This window comes from Carya illinoinensis, chromosome 5 (genome assembly GCF_018687715.1).
Source record: "Carya illinoinensis cultivar Pawnee chromosome 5, C.illinoinensisPawnee_v1, whole genome shotgun sequence".
Taxonomy (NCBI): domain Eukaryota; kingdom Viridiplantae; phylum Streptophyta; class Magnoliopsida; order Fagales; family Juglandaceae; genus Carya; species Carya illinoinensis.
In genome coordinates this window covers 4,046,760-4,073,595 of record NC_056756.1, presented here as the reverse complement: position 1 = coordinate 4,073,595, position 26,836 = coordinate 4,046,760, and the positions used below count along the sequence as shown (strand labels likewise).

At 35.4% G+C, this 26,836-nt stretch overlaps 2 protein-coding genes across 2 annotated transcripts; both read left to right on the top strand.

Annotated features, from left to right (window-relative positions):
* The first annotated feature begins 12,626 nt into the window (after positions 1–12,626).
* LOC122311322 (heavy metal-associated isoprenylated plant protein 5-like) lies at positions 12,627–15,386 on the top strand. The gene is made up of 3 exons (XM_043125852.1): positions 12,627–13,135; positions 13,973–14,048; positions 15,099–15,386. Exons 1-3 carry the CDS (start codon positions 12,800–12,802, stop codon positions 15,221–15,223), a joined length of 537 nt encoding a protein of 178 aa, XP_042981786.1. The 5' UTR covers positions 12,627–12,799; the 3' UTR covers positions 15,224–15,386.
* A 6,122-nt stretch (positions 15,387–21,508) lies between these two features.
* On the top strand, positions 21,509–22,176 carry LOC122309369 (chaperone protein dnaJ 11, chloroplastic-like). The gene has a single exon (XM_043122842.1). It carries the CDS (start codon positions 21,555–21,557, stop codon positions 22,044–22,046), a length of 492 nt encoding a protein of 163 aa, XP_042978776.1. The 5' UTR covers positions 21,509–21,554; the 3' UTR covers positions 22,047–22,176.
* The last annotated feature ends 4,660 nt before the right edge of the window (positions 22,177–26,836 follow it).

The window sequence follows — 26,836 nt, the reverse complement described above, 5'->3', positions numbered from 1 at the left end:
AAGACATCATGTTATTTAATAAAAATTCTTAATAATTATTCTAATAAATTTCATTTATAATCTTTGTTAATTTGTGCTAACGTGTAAAAATAGCACAACAAGTCGAAAATGAAGAAACTGTCATTCTCAGCCTGCTATATCAATTCAAGTCTCGATCGGTGTGATTTGAAATTCTCGGCAGTCGGGGACCACTCAAGCAATCCAAAGGGTGCCAATGTCCTCGTCGAGGAGTAGTCGTGTTGGGCAGTATTATACCAAATCAAAGATAAAGGTTGTTCTATACCAGGGAGTAGCCATGCTAGCTACCGACGCCCTCGTTGGGGAGTAGTTGTGTTGTATCGAAGACAAAAACCATTGGCAACCCTAGTGGTCGCTGTCCCAAGCCCTTATATGGCTAGCGAGATGGATCCCGCCAACTTGTGGACTTCGCACAGCATGAACTAGGCAGGGTAATCTTCATTGGTCTTGCTTGACCGTCCAATGGAGTGGCCCCCGACGGGTGGGTCCGTTTGTGAGGGGTAGCAGGCAGCTAGCCCACCACTGTGTGCCCCTTGGGTACATGTAACGTGTATGGGGTGCGTAGCCAAGGGCCACCGCATGCCCTCATAGTGGTTGGGCACCACTTTTGATTTGGCAAAAAAGGTCGGCGGTCCATGTGGTGATCGCCGATGGCGACAAGAGGGGCTTATAGCTGGTTGCCTTAAGCTTGTAATGGGCTTTTTGTACCGTGCATGGCACTATGCACTTAAGTACACAGTGTTTGCCCACTGTATATGTGCAGGCGCTTAGTGTATTTACGTGCACAGTAAGTAAAAGTACTTGGAGCAGTGGACACTTATAGCTCAAATGGTCACTAAATTTGAGTTCCCGACCCTATATGTTGCGTGCATAGAAAACACTTAAGTGCGGTCTACAAATTGCTTGGGTGAATAAATGTTAACTCACCCATTTTCTGCAGTAGTGTTTTTCATAAAAATAAAAGTTGGGGGGCCGATAATACTTATCTGATAAACTTTTATCTGCTCCTTTAGAGATTATTTAGCTCGCCGAAAAGTTGTCATTATCTCACTTTTGGTGTAGAAAGTAACTCAGATCCCACATGTGACGCTATAATTGTTAACACCTAAAAATAGCACAACAGGATGAAATGGGAAAAAAAGTCATCATCAGTATGCTTTGAAAATTCGAGCCTCGATCAGTGTGGCTTGGAGTCCCTGGCGGTGGTTTGGTTCCACAGTTTGGTGCAGCTGCACTGTGACGCCCCCAAATTCCATTTGGGATCGGACGAACATTTGAAACGTCGAGACATGCAACATAAGGTTACCTGCTCCCGTTCATGACATATAAGATGCAATGTTCTTAACATGCATCTAACATTATGCAATATTCGCAGCGGATAATTTTTTTCTTTAGCAATACTATGCACCAAATTGAAAATATCCCAAATGCTTAAAACATACTTCATACATAAAGACCCATTGAATAGATCACAACACTAGTCCAAAATGGTTATGATCCAAAAAGTACTAAAGATGTAACTCCATTGTACAAGTAGTAATTTACGTTAACTACTATATTAACATTGACGTCGCACCGTCGTTTAGTCAACTGTGTCTAGTTGATCAGCTCCTGATTCTCCTTCAGGTCCTGTAACAAGATCTACCATTCGCAGGGAATGGTAGTTGGGACTACCAAAGTGAGATTTGATTACAAATCTCAGTAAGTTAACAAAAAACTTCCACACAAGCTAATGATGCATGCATGACAGTAAAAGTATAAATGCATAATCAAATTCATAAATAATTAAAGCATAACTTGGCGCACAATATAGCATAATTGACATAACTTAAATTGAAACATGAACTGAACTTGACCTGACATGAACTTGATTTGAAACTTGACTTAGCATGAACTTGCTCTGAAACTTGAATTAACATGAACATGATATGAAACTTAACTTATCATGAACTTGTTCTGAAACTTGACTTAACATGAACGTGATATGAAACTTGACTTATCATGAACTTGTTCTGAAACTTGACTTAACATGAAAAATACATACTCCACAGTTGTTGTGGCCCCATGTATTCTATACAAACTTGACTTAACATGAAAAATACATACTCCACAGTTGTTGTGGCCCCATGTATTCTACGTATAAATACATACTCCACAGTTGTTGTGGCCCCATGTATTCTACACAAACTTGACTTAACATGAAAAATACATACTCCACAGTTGTTGTGGCTCCATGTATTCTACGTGTAAATACATACTCCACAGTTGTTGTGGCCCCATGTATTCTACGGAAACTTATTCTTTAACTGCTTAAATACACACTCCACAGTTGTTGTGGCCCCATGTATTCTACATGTCACAATTGCTGTGTCTCACATAGTGTATGCATCATAATCGCTGTGACCCCATACATAAGTAATCAAGATGAAATGTGACTGGAATACGAAAGGACTGAAGCCCTGACGTAACATAACGTGACTTGAACATAACTTGAAATACATGACCAACTTGAGATAGAAATATTTCGTAACATGGCATAACATATAATAGACAACATATTTAACATGACATACTTGCAACAGTGAATATTACATGACTTGACATACATGTAATAGATGACATACTTAGCATGATGTACTTGTAATGTACAGCAATACATGACAGAATATATTATGTAACAGATAAAAATTGATGACAGAATAAATTCTGTATAACAAATAATTACGTGATGACTTGACATGGCATGACATATATTATAACACACATACATACACTGTAGTTCCTTTACTTAGCACACATACACAGTAGACTGCTAGTAAGTTAAAAGCTAACTTACCTCGATATCCGCATTTCTTATAAAACTTCAAGTGCGACCACGAGGAACTGTAATTAGTGATTCTAAAAGTTAGAACTAAATCACTAATAATTTAAAATATGAAAAATACTAACTTAAAGAGTAAAATTTTCATTTTACTCTCTACATGTGGGAAAATGACCGTTTTACCCATAACTTAAGGATTTTGCATACTAACTCCAAAAGTTTCCAAAATTTACATTCCTCATGTAAATTTTGTCCTAAACTTAAATATCAACTCATAAAAATTAAAAACAAAACACAACTATGAAGAACACACTATGGCCGAAACATCCATAGGCCATTTCCCTTGATTTTTGTTGCAATTTCTTCCAACTTCAAAACTCATGCTTAAACCAAAATTTTGCAACAAACATCTTCCAATCCTAAGTTCAAAACCATACTTAAAACATCCATTTAGAAAAAGCTAATAATTAACACCAAAATGTTTTGTAAAAAGATCCAAGCACTTGAATCACAAGTTTTGACCTAAAATCAAAACATCTCCAAGAATTTCAAAAATAAAATCTTACTTCTAACATATTCATAATATCATCCTAACATCAACCATACTTTAAATCATCAAACTAAAGTCACCAAAATCACAAAATAACATTTGGAGTTTTTGGTTTTACACTTAGTCCAAAAACAGAAACTTTTTCCTCAACTAGTTTTGATAAATCTCTTGATCTATGACTTATAAATATATGATCTTCAAACCAAACCATCATATGGTTTAAAAAGATGTCCTAAAATATATATAAGCTTCTAATTCAAGATCACATGGTTAGAAATTAATCAAAACATAAATTTAGCCAAGAATATCCACACTCTGGCTTATCTGAATATCTCTTTGCATAAAATTTCATATCTTTGAAACTAACATCAAATATTTTCAAAATAATAATATAACATGTATATAAGATGTTTAGGATCCTCCAATAAAATTATCAAAGTCATTGGAATAGGTTTAGACCACCAAAAAGTTAAACTTTCTCAAAACAGAAACTGTTTTTCCTCTTCCAGTTTCTAAGTTTCTAATTTAAGAAAATCTTTCATCAAAACCTTTAATCATGCAAAAATCCTCAACCAATAATCATATACACATGTTAACAATACTCCATAAAATTTCGGACCAATATCTATCCATTAGCTTGGTCAAAAACTCTAAACTATAACATATTCTCCAGTTTATCTCCCAGAATGACTTTTCTATAGTTTACACAATATTTGACTGACCAAATGATCTTCAAATGAGGCAAATAAGATATCCATGTAAACTAGACTAAAAAAGGAACAACTTATATGAAGGAGACTTTATGATAAAATACTTACAAAAGCTTCGAAATGGGTGTGCAAAAGACCTCCTAAAAGCTGTCCGAGAGAGAGTGTTTGATATTCTTTCAATGGAAAGTGTAAATGAAGATAATTTCGTGGGGAGAGATGGCTGGAGATACTTATGGATGAGATATGGAAGAGATGTGGCTGGAGTTGAGAGTTGAGTGTAGTTTTCTCCTACCCAAAATATCTATAAAAGATTATCTCATAATATTCTATCCAATAGTATCTACAAAAAAATCAACTTAAGATATTTTTATCTAATAATATCTATAAAAATCAACTCAAAATATTTTTACCCAATAATATTCATGAAAATTACCTCAAGATATTTCTTTTTATCCAATAATATCTACAGTTTTGAACAGACGTTTTGTCCGAAAATATGAAAAAAAAGTTATTGCACCATAAGACTTTAAATAACCCTCCGAGTCTAATGGCACAAACCATAATACATTTTGACACTTCTAACTATCTCCAATAATCAAAAATACACTTCTGATACCATAGTAAATAATAACACTAACATGTAGTTAGACAAAAACCTATACGATTAATGGATTCGTGAAAACTTATTAGGTTTTCACGAGATTCCTAAAGTTAATAGAAATTTCACAATTGAATTTCTAGCGGGTTGTTACATGCACGACGCCCATGTGTACCATGACAATGAACAAGAAATAAATACAGGAAAAATAAAAGAGACTAAGACACATAGATTTACATAATTCATCATAATGCCTACATATATGGGAGTTTGGGGAGAGGTGATAATATAGTTGTTTTATAGTGTTTTATGATCTCTAATTCTCATTATACAATGGGGATCATAAATCTATTTTTTGGAGAAGACCCTAGTTGTTAGTGCTTTGGTCGCGAGGTTGAAAAAGCTCCCCTGGGAAAATTAAAGTTTGGCCTCCTAAAATCGTCTAGTTCCATCCCTTTTATTTTCAGCCCTTTGTTCGTTTATGTCACATCTCTTATTTTCCTCCTAACATCCTATGTGATACCCTATATGATAATGATAATGGTAAGGAGAAGTTCTTACTCATTATAAAGTTTCAATAGAGCTCCAATTGTATCATTGACTAGTCATTTTGGAGTATAGGTCATGTAGTTTGGGCCTTCCATTGGGGCGTTACATTTTATCATAGCCTATTCCAACAAAAAATATAAGACTTGAGCCGTGTCACTTACGACGGTCTGACCTGACGAGAATGTCGGGAATTTAAGAGGGGTAAATTGTGATACCCTATATGATATGGATAATGGTAAGTGGTATATGAGATCCTATATTACTTGGAAATGAGAAGTTTTTTACATTTATAAAATTCTAATGGAGCTCCAATTGTATCATTGATTAGTCTTTTTAGAATATAGATCATGTGGTTTGAGGCGTTACATCCTATCCTTTCTCCGCCTTTTGTTGCCTTCTCCTTATTCTCTTTCTTCTATCCTGATGAGACCCTCAACTTTAAGCTGGGCTTAGAAAATCACGTTGAGTCTGTGATATTTTATCCTCTCTAATTCTATTGAAATCTTTGTTGAAGGTCCCCCCATGTGTTGCTCATAGGTTGCCCATGTGAGCCGTCCACTCCACTCCATGTGGTGCCCATAGATTGCCCATGTGTGCATGTGCCCATGTGGTGATATTCCTCACATGTGCTTCCATGTGAAGTGAGCATTGTATTTCAGATGAATCCAGCGCATATGTGGAGGAAGATGAGCTTATCCTCTCCTATAAATAGGAGAGGATGTTTGAAGCTTAAATTATCCTCACTGCGGTGAGCGATCAGGCAGAGGGTTGAGGGCGAAATTTGAGTTCTGGGGAAACCCAGAACAGAGGCCATTTGAGAGAGATAGAGAGTTATTGTGAGTGTTTGTAAAATTGTACAAACATATTGAAAAATTGAATTTCCGCTTCAGTGGACGTAGGCAAGTTGCCAAACCACTTAAATATTGTCTCTATCTATTGTGGGTGTGATTTTTGGGCGGCTTTAGGCGCAACAATTGGTATCAGAGCTTCGGTTCGTGCTACCCAGAAAATTACAGTTGATCGAAATCAACTTTTAATCACGCCACAACGTTCCTTTCATCAAGACGGATCCGTTGCCACAAACAGCATCGAAAACGGAGGTCGGAGGAGCCCGTACGCGCCCCTGGAAGTTGGAGAGTGCGATGCACGCGCCTCAGTCGCACTGGAGGAAGAATACGAGTTGGAAACATGCGCCCACGCGCCCCACTCGCAGCTGGAGGAGGAAGACGCGTGAGGGACACGCGTCCACACGCCCTCACGTGCGGCGAGGGGTAGAAGACGCATGCAAGGCACGCGCTCACGCGCCCCCACGCGCACTCGGATGACTCTGGCGCGTGTGGTCCACACGCCAGACGCCCTGCTGCGGTGCGTGTGGGACACGCGCCAGATGATTTGGATCGTCCGTTTTTCAGATCTTTGTTGGGCTAGATCTAAGCCATTCGGAGTCCGATTTCAACGATCAAATAGTGCTTTCCAACTATTTAGATCGTTCCGGACTCATCTGTATGATGGGAATTTTGTGATTCACCATCGGTACATTCGATCTGAACCGTCCACATGTTGAAGATCATTTTGGGCTAGATCTACGCCGGTTGGAGTTCAATTGTGATGATCAAATAGCGCTGACAAAATATTTGGATCATTCCGGACTCATCCGTACGGTGGGAATATTGAGATTCGCCATCGGTACTGTCGATCTGAACTGTCGATGTGTTGCAGATCATTTTGGGCTAGATCTATGCCAGTTGGAGTTCAATTACGATGATCAAATAGTGTTGACAAACTATTTGGATCATTCGGAACTCATCTGTACGGTGGGAATGTTGTGATTCGCCATTGGTACATTCGATCTGAACCGTCCACGTGTTGAATATCATTTTAGGTTAGATCTACGCCGGTTGGAGTTCAATTGTGATGATCAAATAGCGCTGAAAAACTATTTGGATCATTCCGGACTCATTTGTACGGTGGAAATGTTGTGATTCACCATCGGTACATTCGATCTAAACCGTCCACATGTTGGAGATCATTTTGGGCTAGATCTACGCCGGTTGGAGTTCCATTGTGATGATCAAATAGCGGTGACAAACTATTTGGATCATTCCGGACTCATCTGTATGGTGGAAATTTTGTGATTCGCCATCGGTACATTCGATCTGAACCGTCCACATGTTGAAGATCATTTTGGGCTAGATTTATGCCGGTTGGAGTTCAATTGTGATGATCAAATAGCGCTGACAAACTATTTGGATCATTCCAGACTTATCTGTACGGTGGAAATGTTGTGATTCGCCATCGGTACATTCGATCTGAACCGTTCACGTGTTGCAGATCATTTTGGGCTAAATCGTAGCCAGTTGGAGTTCCATTGCGATGATCAAATAGTGGTGACAAACTATTTGGATCATTCCGAACTCATCGGTACTGTGAGAATGTTGAGATTCGCCATCGGTACTAATGATCTGGACCGTTCATACTTCAGATCAGTTGTAGGCTTGATCGTAGCTAATTGGAGTCGAGATAGACTCAGTTCCTTTAGACTTGATTTAAGCCAGTTGGGATCGTGAAATTTGATGGAGCAAATTTCAGATCATTGGACGATGCTGATTAACTTGTTATATCAGCAGGTTTTGGTAGTCATACAATTCATGGAGCATATTGTTATTAAGAGGAGAACCGCATCAGATCTCATTGTGGCTTTCTTTGAAAAGCCAATTGCAAAATAACAAAGTGCAGATGAAGTTTTGGTATGGTAGTGTGGATACGTACAGTCTAAGGAGGTTCTGTCTAGGAGATTGGAAATTTTAAGTGTGTCCATTGTGACCCTCCAATCTTTCCTGGAAACTGACTTAGTGAGATACTATTTATTTCTACGGTAAATTCATTAAAGCAATGTCAGGAAGTAAGGCTTCAAATCTTGTCAGATTTGAGGTGGAGAAATTGATTTACACAAGGCGTTGAAGGGCAAATCAATCTCTGAAGTCAGCAGTGATACTAGCGACTGGTGAAACGGCTAGTACAAGTAGCAGTTTCGGCAAGTGGCTCCAAGTCAGTAAATGGAGATACTGGTATTGATGCTAATGTTGTGTCTCTCTCCATAAAAAAAAAAAAGAGACATGTATATCCTCATGGCATGCCTCTAATTCCCAGAATTGTCATGATAGAGGATGTGTTAATGTTAGCAGGTCCATAAGTTTGCACACAGGCATTGGTTTGGCATTAATGCAAGGTGTGTGGTGGAAATTTGTGTCGATGGCTGATGAACTTCTAGGAGAGCCAAACGTGGAAGTTACACTATAGTTTTCAGCAAGGTTATTTTCGACATGGGCCGAAGTGAAATGCTTGGAATTGGTTTATTCTGAGTAGATATGCTTTTATGGTGAAGCATGATAGCGGGAGCTATGAAGATCTTCATTGAGGTGGAGCTTGGCTGTGGGACCAGTCAAAGTCGCAAGATGGAGATTGTTGCTATTGTTACCCAATAGCATTTGGCATTGTGGTCAAAAGCGTGGAAGGTCACGAAGGATTGATTGGTCTTGGCTCGTGGTAATTGTCGTGTGAATTAGATGAGGAAGTAAAAGGAACTCAGTTTTACTTTTCATCATCTAAATAAATCTCCCTAGACCACGACATGAAGTACAGGTGTGAAAGATGGGAACAAAACGTCAGATGTTCCAGGGATATCTACACCTACAGTTGGTGATCACATAACTACCAAGACGATCAGACCTCCATGGTGGTTACTACCTTAAACTATATCCTGCTGAATGAAGGTAGTGAATTACGGTATGAAGAAAATATTGCAAGAATGGAGATTATGCAAGTTGAAGTTAGCAAAAACTGCACACAAGATGGGCACATCGACTGAAGACAGGATATGTTAGCAGCAGGATGAAGAGTCAGTCACCCAGATCAGAGATGGAGACCTCAGCAACAAGTTCTCTGATATGTGTCAAGGTCTGTGCGAGACCATTGATTCCCAGTGCAGTGGGAGATGTGTTGCCCTATATAGATGTGTTGATTAAGGGCACTGTACGTGATGAACTAAAGTTATGCATCACTTTAGTTAGTCTTCTGACTTGAAGACATGAGCTGTAAAATTGTATAGATGATAAGAGATCATGCTGGAGATAGAGGCTAGCATGTTGAGAACCAGTCTCCAAGTTGGAGATTGGTGTGATTGTAGGATTATGGAGCCTGGTTTGAAAGCTGTAAAGGCACTAGGCAGATTGTTCGCTCGGATGTGGTTTGAGCGAAGCTCAGTTTGCTCAAGGTGTACATGAGTGTGTACTCATGGACTCGAGCGAAAGAAGAATCTTAGAGAGTTGAGATTGTGCAGTAAAGCACTTGTAAATCTCCTCTAAAGAAAATCCCTTGCAAGCTCCGTGGATGTAGACGATGCTAATGCATTTGAAGATGCATTTGGAGAGGCATCTGGACATCCATTTGAAGACGTACCTGCAGATGCATTTGGTAGCGGAAATCTCTCATGGCAAACAGACATTTCGATAGAGGGGTGCAATCATTGGAAGGATACAATATGTAGTATCCTAGTATGGCACACTTGGATAGAAGGTGTGATTGTTGAAGGTCCCCCCATGTGTTACTCATAGGTTGCCCATGTGAGCCGTCCACTCCACTCCATGTGGTGCCCATAGATTGCCCATGTGTGCATGTGCCCATGTGGTGATATTCCTCACATGTGCTTCCATGTGAAGTGAGCATTGTATTTCAGATGAATCCAGCGCATATGTGGAGGAAGAGGAGCTTATCCTCTCCTATAAATAGGAGAGGATGTTTGAAGCTTAAATTATCCTCACTGCGGTGAGCGATTAGATAGAGGGTTGAGGGCGAAATTTGAGTTATGGGGAAACCTAGAACAGAGGCCATTTGAGAGAAATAGAGAGTTATTGTGAGTGTTTGTAAAATTGTACAAACATATTGAAAAATTGAATTTCTACTTCAGTGGACGTAGGCAAGTTGCCGAACCACTTAAATATTGTCTCTATCTATTGTGGGTGTGATTTCTGGGTGGCTTTAGGCGCAACAATCTTAAGATATATATAAAGATATATATATATATATATATATATATATATATATATATAAACACATAATTATGAGGTTTTGTTTTTGTTTGACCATTACATTGTATATCAAAACCATAAGATATGGGTTACACCTCGTGATCATGACTGGTGCTTTTTGGACGTTAAAGATCACAATCTCACTGGTCGAGTACTAGAAAAGGCCAACTTAATTTATTGATCACTTCTTCCACCGATTGATCTTCAAACTATATATATCAGTATAATAAATAATAGAAATGATATATACAAGCTGTCCCAAATGTACCAATCTTGTGTAAATCTTTTATAAAAATGTAGACTCCATTATAAAAAAGTGTGAAAAACTCTTTTTTTTTTTTTTAATTGATGGAGCTCACATTTTTACAAAACTTGCAATTGCATGCATCACATTTGGTAGGGGTGTACCAAAGACCGCAACACCGACTGTGACGAATGCAGACAGACGGCAACGTTTTAACAAAATCGACAGATGTCGATTCGGTCTTGGTTTGAGGCCGGCTCAAATCGCTGAATCGGCCGATGACATATACCCTTATTTTTTTTTCATATTATACTTATGTGAAACGACGTCGTTCCACTTAAGTTTAAGTAGAACGATATTGTTTTATTACTGGAGTCGTGTTTAAAGTACAACTGAAACAACGTCGTTTGGTATTAAATCAAACAGCGTCGTTTTATTCATTATGTATGAAAATCAAAATAAGTGGAACGATGCCGTTGGATTTGAAACCAAATGGTATCATTATGAATTTATATCGTTTTCTTCACCCTTCTTCTTCCCTGAATTCATTCGCTGTTTTTCTCTCTCTCTCTACTTTATCATAAGAACATCATCGGTGGAAGGAACCGAGAACCGACCTTGAACTGTCAAAGAACTGCCAAAGTCAATACGGCTGGTTTCTCTCCTTTTCATTGACCTGTTACGGTTGGTTGCTCTTCCATTTCTCCTCTCATTGATTGGCGTCAGTTTTGTCCAAAAACCGCATAACATTAAGAGATCATCTATGCTGGTCACAAGCAAATATATAATGAATGTCATTCGACCTTACCTGGCTTCTAAATTATGCAACGTATATACTTTAAATAGTACTAGATCTAAATTATCCAAATTAGTCATCCTCGATCCGATATCCTCTCTAGCTAGCTAGCTCTTATATCCTACACACGTACGTACCGAGCTAAGCCGTGAAGCTTTCATGATCACGTAGTGATCTAAAGTCAATGATCGGCACTACTGAAATACAACTCTGGTTGCAGAAATGGTAGATTTATTCAGTTAATGCGGGAGCACGTACTACGCAAGGTAGGTTTCTTGGCAGGGTGGTCCTGGGAGTCTGGGACCTTCGTGTTGTCCATTTTGTGTTGGAATTGCATCCATGGAACTTATAATATATATATATATATATATGAAAGGAAATTAATAAAGATCGGTGGGACTGATAATCAAGACCACATGACCCTCTCTGGCAAACTAGTTATGTAGTGGTTGTACTCATGATGGACTCATCGGCTAGCTAGGGAAGAGGCTGGATGTATTATTATTGCATGGGCCGTAAATGCATCATGCAGTGTGTTTACTTAGATTTTATAGAATGTTTAATTACCTTTGATCTCTATATCTCAAGTTGATCCAATTGAGATAGATTAATAGAAGAGTATACGTCTCATTCCTAATTATAATACATAGTACATACTGTGAGTAGGGACGAAGATCACTAGATCATATCGAAGTGGTTCTATCAGAACTTACAGAGCATGATCAGAATGAATATATATCCCAAGAGTCGGGCTGGAAATATGGGCTTGAATTACGTGCAAACTCTGTGATGACAGTCTTGCATGCCTTCTGCAACCTCATTTACTGCACTCGGCCATCCGCTACTTCAATTATTTCCTTCTGACCCTACTTTTTGATCTGTCCAACTGTCCAAGTAGAATTTTGCTCTTTTTTCAACCACGTATTTGCTAGCATGCATGCCCAAGGGACAGAACTTTTTAGCGACTTTATATTTCAGGACAAAAGTAACCTCGAATCCTCTACATCTTTTCGTATTATTGCCATTTTGATTTTTCGAAGGGAGGATTAAGGTTAAGATAACTACTTTATCTGAAAGATTTGATCGACCGGGCTAACGCATGGGTCATGATTCCGGTTTGGAGAAGGGCTAATAAGTAAGTCGACATCCCAGCATGCATTAACCAGACAAAGACAGGATGGGTGAACACATTCAAAACAATATAGCTAGGGATATTATTATTACACAGTACGGATAACACGACAAGAATACCAGCCATGTTACTGTTAGCTAAGTCATAAAGACAGCATGTTTTCTCCCATTTTATGGTGTCTTTCACCTTTAGACAATAATATTCTATCCTAATTACATGTTGCCTCCCTAGCTAGCTGATCACCAAACGTACCGTCAAATATACCTGATCTTCCTTTCACCTCCTTGAGCCTGAATGATCAGTATGATGACATCCAAGAAGACGAGAGGCTTCATGTGCCAGTCTCCGGCAGCAACTGCAGTGTGCATGGCCAGCGGTTCTCGCTCGGTGATAGTGCCCAGAAGGTCTGAGAGAACTCTGAATGACAATAAACGGTTAATCAAGAATGCCAAGTACTACTCTAAGCTTGTTGATCTGTCCCCTGGGCTCGCTCTGGCCGGTAATAAGAGATCATCGGAGTCTCTGCCACGCATAAAAAGAGGCGGAGTACAAGAAACGGACCTCGATCATCGGGCAAAGCCCCCAGTACAGAAACATTCTTCATTGGTTCCCTCAGACCATGTCTTCCAGGTCAGATTGATCCGGACAACCTTATCCAGTACTTTTTTTTTCGTCTAGGTTTTACACATATAGAAAGATCGACAAATCATGAAAACGTAAAATTAAGGGCAAAAAGCAGGATATATATATATATATATATATATATATATATATATATATATATATTGGGCATGCATGCCGAGGGTCCAAAGATCCTAATGATGACTTCTGTCTTTCTTTCCCTTCTGCTTTGGTCTATGTCAAAACCTCAACCAGTCCCCGTTTTTCCCACAACCTACGATCCATGAACTTTTCATCCCTTTTCCCATTATGGAGGGTGGAGCTAGCAAAATATATCTCCAATGGCTCAATTCAATTAAATATGATCAACAAGTGGCTGAGACAATGCATGGTCTTACGTTATGATCCATGTACAATATTAACATTTGACCGTATCTTAGAATATTGCATGTATATATGTCAGCCTTCTATATATATATATATATATCCTAAGGTTTGAGTCATCTAGTACTACTGCAAGATCTGATCAATATAATATATTTGGTTTCTATTTATGTTTCAACTTATGTTCTAAAATCTTCAAAAAGTAATTAAAATCATTTTCTATTTAACTTTTTTCGTTATAATTAATCATATATAATAATATTAATGTTGGTATATATTTTGAGAAGTACAATATATATTATTATATAATGCCGCGGAGCTATCGATCGATCCTAAGAACCGGTGGTGGGGTTCATATCCATTAATTTGAGAGTTTGGCTTTGATCACATCTGCATGCACATGTGATTTTCATCGGGTTCGATCGGGTTTTGATAACATCATGTATATGTGGTTTTCATCAGGTTGTTGTGATGCGTGTATCAATTCATTGTCAAGGCTGTGCTGGCAAAGTTAAGAAGCATCTGTCCAAAATGGAAGGTATTAATTAATTACGCTGGTTAATTAATTTCCAACTGCATGCAGGCCGGAGTAGTGCTGTTTACATGATTACGTTCCTATATATATTAAAAATTTTATGTACAGTTAATTTTATATATATTTTTTATATATTTTTTATGTAATTGATTATATTTTAAAAAATTTATAAAGTCACGTTAATTTATAGATTTATTTTATATAATTTTTTTATATCTATAACAATTCTCTATATATATTTATGTGTTTTTATGATATTTATATTAATAACGTTTGGCCTAATGATTTTTATTAATGAAAGATGTTCAAGACATGAATTATATATGGCCTAAAGTTGGTCGATGGAGGGAATTAAAAACGTAATATAAAATTCACGATTACATATATATATATATATATATATATATATATCTTTACAATTCTAAGACATGTATGAGTGGTAACTCTGTTTTTTTCCCCTGAAAAAAGCCGGTTCTACCAAACTATTCTGTTTTGTTTATCATGATATGCAACGTGATCACCACGCAACATTAAAGGCGTGGGCCCACGAAGAGTGCTCCTGAATTAGAAATATTGTTGGCCCATGGATAAGTATAGGTTAATTTTTTTTTTTAATGGAAAATTTGAAGAAGGGGATTAACCTAAATCTTCTTTTATAAAGACTAAATCTCATGTCATCTGATCAACCTACTTTTGCATAACTTACTATAGGTTAATTAATAATAGGGTCGTGTGATAAATTATTCATGAGCTCGTCAACCCTTGCATCACCCAAAAGTAATTCAATGTCCTCGACCGACATGTACGGCGCGGCAGGCTGCAGGAAATCATGCCTAGCTATAGCTAGCTAGTTAATTAGTCCGATAATTACACCTAATTGATTTGATCTTAATATATAATTCCGAGTTGGATCATCGATCGAGAAACATGCATATAATATTAATTATTTTTACATATATTATATGATATGGAGTAATTAACAAGCTAGTTACATGTATGACTTGCATTAATTGTTTCTTCTTAATTCCCGTATAATAAACTCTGAATTAGCAGGGGTTACATCGTTCAGTATAGACGTAGAGACAAAGAGAGTGACGGTGATGGGACACGTTTCACCGGTTGGAGTCCTGGAGAGCATCTCAAAGGTGAAGAAGGCAGAGTTTTGGCCATCATGTTAACCATCATCGATCAATGATGCATCCATCCCATGCCATGTTATATAATATTTACCTCAAATGGAAGCTATATATGTATATTTATATATGAAGGAGAAGGACAAGTTTGATGTGTTTTAATTAATTATATGAAGAGTACTTGGAAGTCCCAAGTCACCAACTACCATGCCATGCGTAATATTATTTTTTTATTAATTTATTTGAAAAACTAAACTAAAATTGATCATTATTTTTGTTTATTGTTTAAGTTTAGAAAAAAATGTGAATTATTAAGGCGGTGGCCTGGCGGGGAAGGCAGGCTCTGATCATCCCTCCTCGTATTTCTTTTTGGTTTTATTTCCAGATAAAAATAAATAAAATTAACTTCGATCTTAATTAGTTCTAAATTTTATGGAATACTGAGGCGGCAGATCATATATTATGTATTCTATTATAATAAGTGGTTATCTTACTGTAAATAGTAATTTTTTATTTTTTTTATAAATTTTTGTTATTTTTTCATTAAGTTTTGTTTTACTAAAATGCTCTTAAAACCTTTAACCATTTGATGTGTAGTTTTTTTTATAAAATTTAATGAAAGATCTTGTTTTATCAAAAGGTTTTTAGTAGCCTCACGATGCATATAAATTGACGTCTCTTTTTCATGTTCTTTTTGTTCTGACAATATACTCATTTTCCTTTCTTTTGTTTCAATTTTTTAAAATAAAATTAAAATTAAAATGACTTTATTATTTAGAATAGAAACCTTTTATAACATTCTCATTGTAAAATTTAACTTTAAGTAAATTTAACTAATAAAATACTTAAAACATTCAATATATAATATTAATTTAATTAGAATATAATTATTATTAATATTAAAATTTAATATTATTAATTTGATTAGAATATAATTATTATTAATATTTTAATTAGTAGAACTATAAAATGTGATAAAAATAAAAAGTAAAAAACTATTAAATTAATAAGATTTTATTATTATATAGAGAGTAAATAGATAATTCATTATGGATGCAAATCAATGCTCATATTTTACTAAAATTTTGATATTTTTTTTTTATTTTGATTTTTTGCCTTTCTTCAACTTTATATTTTTTTTTTCAGATAAATAACTTACTGACTTTTTCACATTTTTTATTTATATATATATATTTTTGCTTTTATTTTTTTTTAAAATTTAAATCATTATACTATGTGCACTTTGGGACTAACGTAGCTGGGGGCGTTCCCGTGTATATATATACTAGTAGTGGAGCAAACGTCCCTTGGAAGTTTAGTAGTGAGAAAATAACCTAATAATAAAATAATATACATGCCAAAAGAAAGTAACATAGACATCATAATAACATACATGCCAAAATAAAATTATTTTCATTTGATTGCATTTTTATGTATTTTTATTAAATGATTATTTTATTTAATATAATTAGTGGCTTTATTGTTTTAATTTTAACATGTTTTTCATTGTATTATTTTATGATTTATAAGTTATAAAATTTATTTTGATGTTCTTTCTTGATATTAATTATTATTTTGCATTTAAATTTCTCTTTACTTTAAATTATTTTATTATTAGATTTTATTATTTTTTTTATTAATATTGAGCTTTGGTGTTTTTGTTTATTTTTATTGTACTTTTTTGTTTTGTTAGACTTCTATTTTTCGGTGGGCTTTGCTTTAGTGGATTTTTCCTTTGATTTTGGACCAAGCCCTTTCAGTTTTTGGGCCCAGCCCGTGTACCTTAAGCCCAGACCACTTATTCCCTTAAGCGGCGCCGTTTTGATCCATGCCCTTAGGGCTTTAATTCTTTCTTCTTCCTCCTGTTGGTGCCGACTACTTCTCCTCCATTTTTATTTTTTCTTCCTTTATTTTCCGTGTGTTGGTGCTGCTGCTTCTCCCTGTTTTTACTTATTTTCATTTCTTTTGTTTTCTCTTCTTTTCTTCTTCTCCTGTCGTGCACCACCTGGTTCTTCTTCCTCTCATTCCAGCCGTGCCACCGAAAGCCACAGCAACCCAGCAACGCCGCACAGCTCTTCCCCACACGGAAACAAACAGTTTGAAGCCTTTGTTTTGCTTCCTAAAAACGAATCAAATGCTCCACCGCGCCCAACCAACGAGGGCACAAAGCTGTGGAGCCACCGTGAGCTTCCACCTTCGGATGCTGTCCTGGTTAATGCTCAGCCATTTTCCGTTGTTTCCAGCTACTGTCATATTCATCCATCTCCTCAATCAGCGGTTCTCCCTCATGCTGATCTCTATCCATTTTACCACTCTCTCATCTCTCTCTCATTTACCTCTTAAGCTTTCGGTCTCTCTCTCATAGTTATCTCTCTGTAGCTTAGCCGCATGCCACCCTCAGCTCCATCACCTCTCTTCCATGGCTTCTTTGCAATTTTTGAAAGTCCCTTTGCTGCCGCCAACTTGCTTCTTCTAGTGGCTATGTGTGTGAGGAGTGCTCTGTTTTTGACAAGGAAGAACAAGGGTTGGTTCATGTCGTGGAGGAGCTCATGGCGTCACCTACTGGTGGTGGTTTCTGATGTAGAAATTTCATGGAATGAGGGTGGTGGCGTATCGGAATGAGCTTGATGTTGAGGTCTTGGCAGCGTTGGATGGTGTGAAGCTACGGCGTCAAAGGGCAAGAACACTAGCTGTGTAATTTCCTCATAAAATCATGGGTAAAATTGAAAAAAAAAATTTAGACAAAAAGCTTTTCACACATTCGCACTTTATATATAGTAGAAGTAGAATTTTAATATTTTTTTATGATTTTTTAATTGTTTTACAGCTCTTTCTTAAATATTTAATGTTAAAGATGTAAACGTTCTAATTGATATTTGACAATTGGCATGGCGTATACACATGCACTGTCCTAAAAGAGAGAGCAACTTCTATACGCATGCTCTGATCTGACCAACTGACAGAGGGGACACAATAGCATATTTTAGTACAGATGCAATCAATGGAAATCACACGAAATAATTCACTGACACGATCCATCATTCACAAAAAATACAAATTTAAACTGCACAACCAGTCAAAATATTACTATTATAAACACAATTTAAAGACTTTTTGCATGGACAGTATACACAAAATTCGAAAGAAAGAGTAAAGATAAAACACACAAAAACGGAATGAGAATTTCTGTTCATTTTTGTAGCAATAAAGATAGATGTTTATTATTATAGAAAAAAAAAATATATATATATATATATATATATAATTCTGTGCTTAATTAATTAGGTGCATGATCTGCAGTAAGGACGAAGGAAATTAAAGGTTTCTTCTTATATATTAAACTGCATATGTACATACCTAGCTTCCAATACCTCTATTAGAGCATCTACATTGGTTTATTATATGTATATGTAAAGTTATATTTACATAATATGAGCATAAATTCATCTACATTAGATTATGCATCTTCAAATATTTATATAGTTATGAACAGTATATTTACATGTTTGAAGATCTATTATTCACTCTCCAAAATATATTTTACTCATTCTTTCTTTCTCCTTCCAGTCTCTTTCTACATATTTTACCTTTACATATTTTACTCATTCACTTCCAAAAAATATTTTACTCAAATATTTTACATATTTGAATATCAAACCTGTGCACCTCTCTCTCATAGGTTTTGAGTATATGTATTGGGTACTAATGAAATTTTTTTAAGTGCTAATTACATGTATTAACCCAATATATAGAAATTGCAAACTCTTAAAAAAAAATAAAAAAAATAATAAAATGATAATATTTTATTATTATTTTATCTCAAATTTGCATAAGCTAATGTGAGAGTTTTCCTTATATGATAAATTAGATTTCTAAAAAATATAATTTTACATATACATATACACGAACTAACGTGAATACTCTTAGATTTCATGTTTCCAAAGTCTTTGCCAAGACAGCGAGGCCGCTGACTGGATGCCCTGCAGAAGACTTGATCAGGCTGTAATTACCGAACGACGTCGTGGTTCCAAGCAATTTCTTATCCGTCCACACAATATTTTAAAAAAAAAAAAAAAAAACAAATACAGCAGGTACTCGTCCGGCCACAACCATTAAGGATTTTACTAGATGCAGTCAGGAAATGTAGTTAGAATGTAAACGGCTGTACAGAATAAATAAAAAAAAATTATAAATTTTTTTTTTTATAGGGGACCTACATGAATAAAAAAAAGTTATAATTTTTTTTTTTTTCATGTAGGTCTCATATTAATTTACTTTTTTTTTCACGACTGCACGCCGACTACATTTTTCGACTGAACAAATCATTTCTGCAACTTCCTGTATATATGTTATCCATTTCTAAACCATCACCTCTTGGACTAGTTTTGCCGCGAGAGCTAAAAAACCTACATTTCAACGTTAGTTAATTCGGAACCTAACACAAGCAAAGTCCTCATAAATTAAGTATCTGAATGCACGAAAAATTAGATGGTTTTTTTTTCCTCTACCATCGATTGAATGTACTTTTGGGCCTTTGGCATTAATGAGTCTCTCCGAATTAACTAACGTTGAAATGTAGGTTTAAACTTCTAGAAGTGCCACTGTAATTAATATTCTTGCCACTTCTCATTTTCATTCCCCTTTCTCGGAAAAAAAGGAATTTTCTGTAAGTTATTAATATACCCAGATCAAGTGCCACCGAATGCTGTGCAGCTTGCTTATATCATCGACGTCATAGCTGCTCTGGCAAGTCTAGTCGACATCGAAGCTATAATACTGCAAGTCACAAGGTCACGGACTGCGCGCATTACTACTATAGGGAAGCTCCGAGGAACTAATGTTTACAGAAACATCGAGCAACATCATGCCAATACAACTGCTGTTTCTAACTCAACCTAAATTATGGAGATGATCAGGTGTTTACTTAATTTTCGATCCGCTTCATTTGAATCTCTCTCTCTCTCTCTCTCTCTCTCTCTCTCTCTCTCTCTCTCTGTGGAATTAGCGTAGATTTTGCACATAATTAATTATGAACCACAACAATTCTTAGACATGTAATTAAGGATGGAAATGTAGGTGCTAAGATATTGAACTTTTTTCCCAACATAAATTTCGTAGTTTCTGCGTATATAACATGAACAAAGTAGCTAGCTAGGGAGCATAAAAATCACCGGAACTTGCATGTGATTGTCAGAAAATAGCTAGGGAACATAGAGTACGAGGTATTTATAACAGTGGGCTCGCCCAATCCCACAATTACTTAGCTTCAAATTAATTCAAATCCATGCCTAGCTAGCTCTGTTCCCCCATCTGCACAGGCGGCCGTAACGAGCTTGTAATCATAATGGATAACGGATTTAGAATACAGTAATTCTCAATCAAGGTTTTTTTTTGCCCAACAGTACTAGCCCAATGGGCCGGGGATGCACCACATTTATATAGGTAATTGGCACATCTTGACCCATTAGAAATTTAATGTGCTGATTTCTAATATTAATCTTGATTTTATGAAATATGACAACACTTCAAGATTAAAAAATAAAGCAATTACATTATTTTGACGATTGACGGCCAATATATAGCCTTGTGGCCTGTGGCTTTGTGGGCCAATGATTTTTGTCCTATCTTTGGAGACGAAGCTTCCGTTTAGAAGTTGAGTTGAGTTGAATTTTTTATGAGTAATAATAAGTTAAATAGATGAAATGAGTTATTTAGAATCCATTTAAAATAAGTTTAGATCATATGTTTAAATATTAAGATGAGTTTAATACTATTTATGAAAAATTGAGAAAGGCTAGGGGTCCATGTATAAAGATGTATGGAGTTTAAAAAAGTTATAAATTTTACATGTAAAAAAATTTTAAATTAAGATAAATTTAAAAATTTAAAAATTGAATATTTAGATGTTAAATTTAATTTAAAATTAGATATGACTCAGTTGATGTCATTTGGGATTTCCAACCAAACGGGCCTAATTATATCCCAACTTGTTTCTTTAAAAAAAAGATAAAAAGAAAAAGATATTACGTTGTCGCTGACCAAATGCACATATATATATATATGACCTCTAATCAGAAGGTTAACTCTCGATACTTACCAGGTGAAAACGCGTCAAGTTTCGTCGACGCCAGTTGAATAGATCAAATTAAAAGCGAAAATGACTCCTCGATCCTTAATATATATTAATTAATTAATTTTAATTAATTAAACACATTTTGAAATATCAACCTACTCATTCCTCCTAATTCCCTATATATTAATGTAGCGACGACTCAATTAAGCTTCCTACCACTTTAATTCTTAGTTTTTATCGGCTAGTCCACACCACAACCTGATCACCTACGTACGTACGTACGTTTGAATAATCGAAAAGGCCATGGCTGTTTTGCTGAGTTCAAGCCATTGCATTGGGGCCAAACCCTTCCTTTCTGATCTTCCAGTACTTCCCAGCAAACGGCAACGGCCTCGGGTGCAATTTGTTGGTCGTGTTTCATGCAGAGCTAGTAGTAGTACCAAAGTTCCCGGTGAAAATCACGTCAATACCACCAATTTCTACGAGGTCCTTTCTTTGAGTCCGAATAACGCCAGCATCAACGAGATAAAGAAAGCTTATAGAAGCATGGCTCTCCGATATCACCCTGATGTTTGTCCTCCTCCCATGAAGGAAGAGTCGACGAGGATGTTTGTCAAACTGAATGCAGCATACCGGACGTTGTCGGATCCTGTGCTGCGCAAAGAGTATGAGTCTATGACTGCGAATTATTGGACCTCAGAAGTTTTGAAAGAATATTCAAGAATATGGGTATTAACGATGATGATCATGGTACGAGAATTAGCAGGTCATGGCAAGAACAAATTCTGGAGTTGAGGAGGAGGTCCAACTTCCGTATGGCTGAAAAGGAGGCCGATTCATGGGGGAGTAGGATAAGGGCTCAGAATAAGAGGAAAAATAAGGAGTACTGATACGTTTTTTCTTCAATATTTATTTCTGCTTCACAATAAATACGTACGTACGTATTACGTTTTTTTTAACTATTTTACATTAATTGTATTTGTACGTCTTTCCCTCTTGAACGACTATTAATATTAATTTTAATTCTTTTTCCGAAAGCCATAATTATTTGTATTCTTATAATTAATTAGCAGCGTAATATATATATATATATATATATATATATGTAATATCAGTTTTTAGTATAAAGACGTACATTCATTTATGAATTTGAGTGATTTCATTTTTCTTATAATATATTTACAATATTCTCACTTATTTACAATATTTATTCTTCATCAGCATAATACATGATGAAAAAACCTATTTATCATCCTAATTTTTATTATCTCATCATTCTATGATGTAGTATTAGATGAACTTTGAAATGATGTAGCATTACAAATTAATACATTCTTGTTGAATATGAATCTTTTTTTTTTTTTTTTTTTGGTCTCAGAAATTTATGCTCCTCAAATATATATATATATATATATATGGACTTTAAAATGAGATCAAAAGACGTCATAAGTTGGAAATGGATTCTCTCTCTCTCTCTCTCTCTCTCTCTCTCTCTCTCTCTCTCTCTCTCTCTCTCTCTCTCTCTCTCTCTCTCTCTCTCTCTCTCTCTCTCTCTCTCTCTATAAATATAAGATATAGATAATAGGATAGTTTACAATTCTGTCATTGTAGATTGCATGATCATTAATTTCTCATGATATTATATATCTATACTAATATATAAAGTGCGAATCGCTTAAAAACAGTATTTTCGTCTAACTTTTTTATTTCCAATTTTGCCCTTAGTTTTATTTGACAATTACGGTTATTTGCATTCTACTTTTATTCTACCGATAGTTCTTTTGGTCTTTCTCCATTCCCACTAACTGATTTAGCTTTTCCTGTTTTATTTCAAGTTTTGCCCCTTAATTTTATTGTCCACTTTGTTGTCTTTGGTGTCGTTTTGATTCGCCGACTTGATTTTAATGTCTTTTTACAGTTAAAGCTTATCACTTTGTCTGATAAAATGCAATCGGATTGAAATTTAAATGTCAATATTTCTTTCATTCCGTATCTTTAGTTATCTATTCTCTGTATTCTAACCTTTTAAAAAAAATATCCTGGATGAAGTTAATCGTGAATATCAGCAATTGTAGGTATGTTCTTGTTGTTTCTCTCAGTATTGCAAGGATGAATTGTATTGTATGAATGTTGTTACAGTGTGTAATTAGATGATTTGCATATGCATATGTCGTGATTTCTTCTTATTTCTTTGTATGTTCTGAGAACACAAAAAAAAAAAACACAGTTAAGAGTGAAAAAAGAAAGCCCAGTTGTTCCTCACCTTGAGAGCCAATAAACAACAGATCCAACAGAAAAACTGAAAAATAACCATAAGAAAAAAAAGTTCCTCCACCAAATAACAGATCCAACCGAGAAACCCAATAATATGTCATCAGAAAAAAAAAAAAAACCCAAACAGAGTTCCTCAATACACACGAGATAGTGAAATAAACCCACTCAAACAACAAATGCAACCGAGAAAGTAAAAAAAAAAAACTCCCTTTCAACAAAAAAAAGAAAAAGAAAAAAACTCCTTCAAAAATAAAATTTCAAAAATAATCCTACGCCCATCTGGTCTTATCTGGTCTCTTTCGCCACCAAGTGCTTCCTCCTCCCCAAGCCCGAGGCCTGTATCCCTTTCTCTTCCCTCGCACGGATGGTCTCTCTCTTTACATCTCTTTACTCTCATTTGTCCCTCAGATCTGCCATCGACGGCGGCTCGCAGTCATGCACGTGCACACCCACTACGTTACTATTTTAGATAAAATATTATATAATATATATTATCATCATCCCACCCACTCCATTACTATTTTAGATAAAATATTATATAATATATTTTATCAACTCACCCACTCCGTTACTATTTTAGATAAAATGTTATATAATATATATTATCATCATCTCACCCACTCCTGTTTATAATAAATAAATAAATAAATAGATACTAAATCCAACAACTCCAGCGACTCTCACCCACCAACTCCCACTCCTGTCGGGAAAGAATCCAAAATTAATTGCCGTGCACACCCACTACGTTACTATTTTAGATAAAATATTATATAATATATACTATCATCATCTCACCCACTCCTGTCTATAATAAATAAATAAATAGATAGATACTGAATCTACTAACTCCAGCAACTCTCACCCACCAATTCCCACTCCTGTCAGGAAAGAATCCAAAACTGATTGTCGTGCTGTCTAACCATGATGCACCCAACCATACGGTAATGCCGTGTGACCTTGACATGGTGGCGGCAAGGGGGCCATAGGGTCACAACCCAACAAAAGAAACAGAACCTAGGGGCAAACAATAGAGAAAACAAACACATACCCAACAAACAACAGAAACCCCAACTGCAATGCATCCCAACTAGATGCTTACATTGTTTAGCGTCGGCGTCCTCACTGCATGTGGGGGTCAATAGCCCTAGGTGGCCCAATCACGATGCAACCCATAGTGACTAAACTGACGGTGATTCTGTTGTGGGTGTGGCCATGGTGAGAAAGAACCCACGGTAACTAAAAGAGAAGAGGGGAAGAAGAAAAATGGAGAAGGGTTGTGGCAGGTGCTATGGGGCGACAATGGGAAGAGAGGGATGAGAGTCTGAGTTGAGAAAGCGAAGAAAGTTTGCTTTGCTTCCCGTGCTAAAACAATCATCCAACTTTTCATAAATGAGTACTCATATTTATCATTCTCGAAAGTCCTTTTGCTGAAGTAAATTAAAATATATATTAGGCACGCATAATGGTTGATTAATATAGAATAAAGAAGACGACTTGACGTGTGTCACAAACTATATATAATTGTAGTGTTATTTTGTGTGCATTAACGTCACAACATTAATGAAAAGCAATTCCACAAAGTAGTCATGATCAAACCCACCTAAGTTGTGTTGGAAGCGAATCATCTCCATGTACCAATTGTCAAAAAGTTATCTATCCATGACTACTTTTCCAAACGAAACTAAGAAATTGAGAAATGCTATTTTTTTTTTTAATTTTTCATCTCGAATCATATCAACTAATAATTGATCATGTATTGTATTTTAAGGGATATATAAATATTATAAGTTAATTACTTAACGATCGACAGGCTTCTAAAAATATATACACCATATATATAAATCGGTATGTTTGGAGATGACATATGTATATAATGGAAGATGGAACTTAATAAATAATTGGGCTTATATATATGTTTAACTATATGCCATTAATTATATTAGATTACCAAATTAGTTCTTTTCATTCTTTATTAGTTCTTAATTATAAATAGTGAAATTATTTATATCATCTTTTTTATTTATCATTAGAATAATTTTCATTAAGCAGCATATTATATATGTAGGCTTTTTTTACACATTTTTGTCAATTGTCAATCACCACAGGCCAGTACCGCCAAAGGTTGCTGGCTTGGCCTCCTTTTGGAATAATATTTGAATATTAAAAGCCATTGATTCCAAGGCTCTAAAATTCAAACCACCTAAATCGCCCTTACGTCAAAGTGAACCACCTAAACCATTATATTAATAATGAATTTTCAAATCGTTACGATTAAATATTAATATAATCCCCAGGCCCCATCCCTTTTTGTTTTCCCACACCCTTTTCCTCCCCCCACAACAGATAGTGGTGGTAGTTTGTAACAATACTCTTTTAATATTTTAAATTATTATTATAATTTCATGTGCAATTCATATACTTAAATAAATTATGTGATAAAACATGATAATGTAAGTCTATAAACACATGATAATGTATTTTTTCTCATAGACCCTACAGCATTAACGTCACAACACCAATGAAAACCAATTCCACAAGGTAGTCATGATCAAACCCACCTAACTTGTATTGGAAGCGAGTCATGTCCATGTACCAATTGTCAAAAAGTTATCCATCCATGACTACTTTTCCAAACGAAACTAAGAAATTGACAAATGCTGTTTTTTTTTTTTAAATTTTTCATCTCGAATTATATCAACTAATAATTGATCGTGTATTGTATGTTAAGGGATATATAAATATTATAAGTTAATTACTTAATGATTGGCAGGCTTCTAAAAATATATACAACATATATATAAATCGGTATGTTTGGAGATGACATATATATATATATATATAATGGAAGGTTGAACTTAATAAATAATTGGGCTTATATATATGTTTAATTATATGCCATTAATTATATTAGATTACCAAATTAGTTCTTTTCATTCTTTATTAGTGATTGCAATTTAATTATGATGGATATTTTGGAGTATTTTAGAATTTTTCGAATAGTAAGAAAATAGAATAAATTTAAAATAGTTTTAATATAATTTTTATTTATAAATTTATATTAATTTTTATATTTAAATAATGGATAAAAAATTTCAAAATTTTAAATAATGTTTTTTTTTTCTCTCTGTGGGCTGATGATTTTTAATAAGAGAAATACTATTTTGCCGTCTGAAGTCTACCGCTTAAAATTCTTTTAATAATTTTATGAAGGTCTTGTCCTACGAAAATACACAAACATTGATTTTTGCACCAAGTTCAGATGAATTGTTTCTGTATGGGGTTCCGCCGATGTTAGGTTAGATGTCGACTTG

What these genes read in the sequence shown, in the direction of transcription:
- LOC122311322 (XM_043125852.1), top strand. Translation starts at nt 12,800, where the DNA reads ATGATCAGTATGATGACATCCAAGAAGACGAGAGGCTTCATGTGCCAG. An exon ending in CCTCAGACCATGTCTTCCAG is followed by an intron (nt 13,136 to 13,972) that starts GTCAGATTGATC and finishes GGTTTTCATCAG; the next exon opens with GTTGTTGTGATGCGTGTATC. An exon ending in GCATCTGTCCAAAATGGAAG is followed by an intron (nt 14,049 to 15,098) that starts GTATTAATTAAT and finishes CTGAATTAGCAG; the next exon opens with GGGTTACATCGTTCAGTATA.
- LOC122309369 (XM_043122842.1), top strand. Translation starts at nt 21,555, where the DNA reads ATGGCTGTTTTGCTGAGTTCAAGCCATTGCATTGGGGCCAAACCCTTC.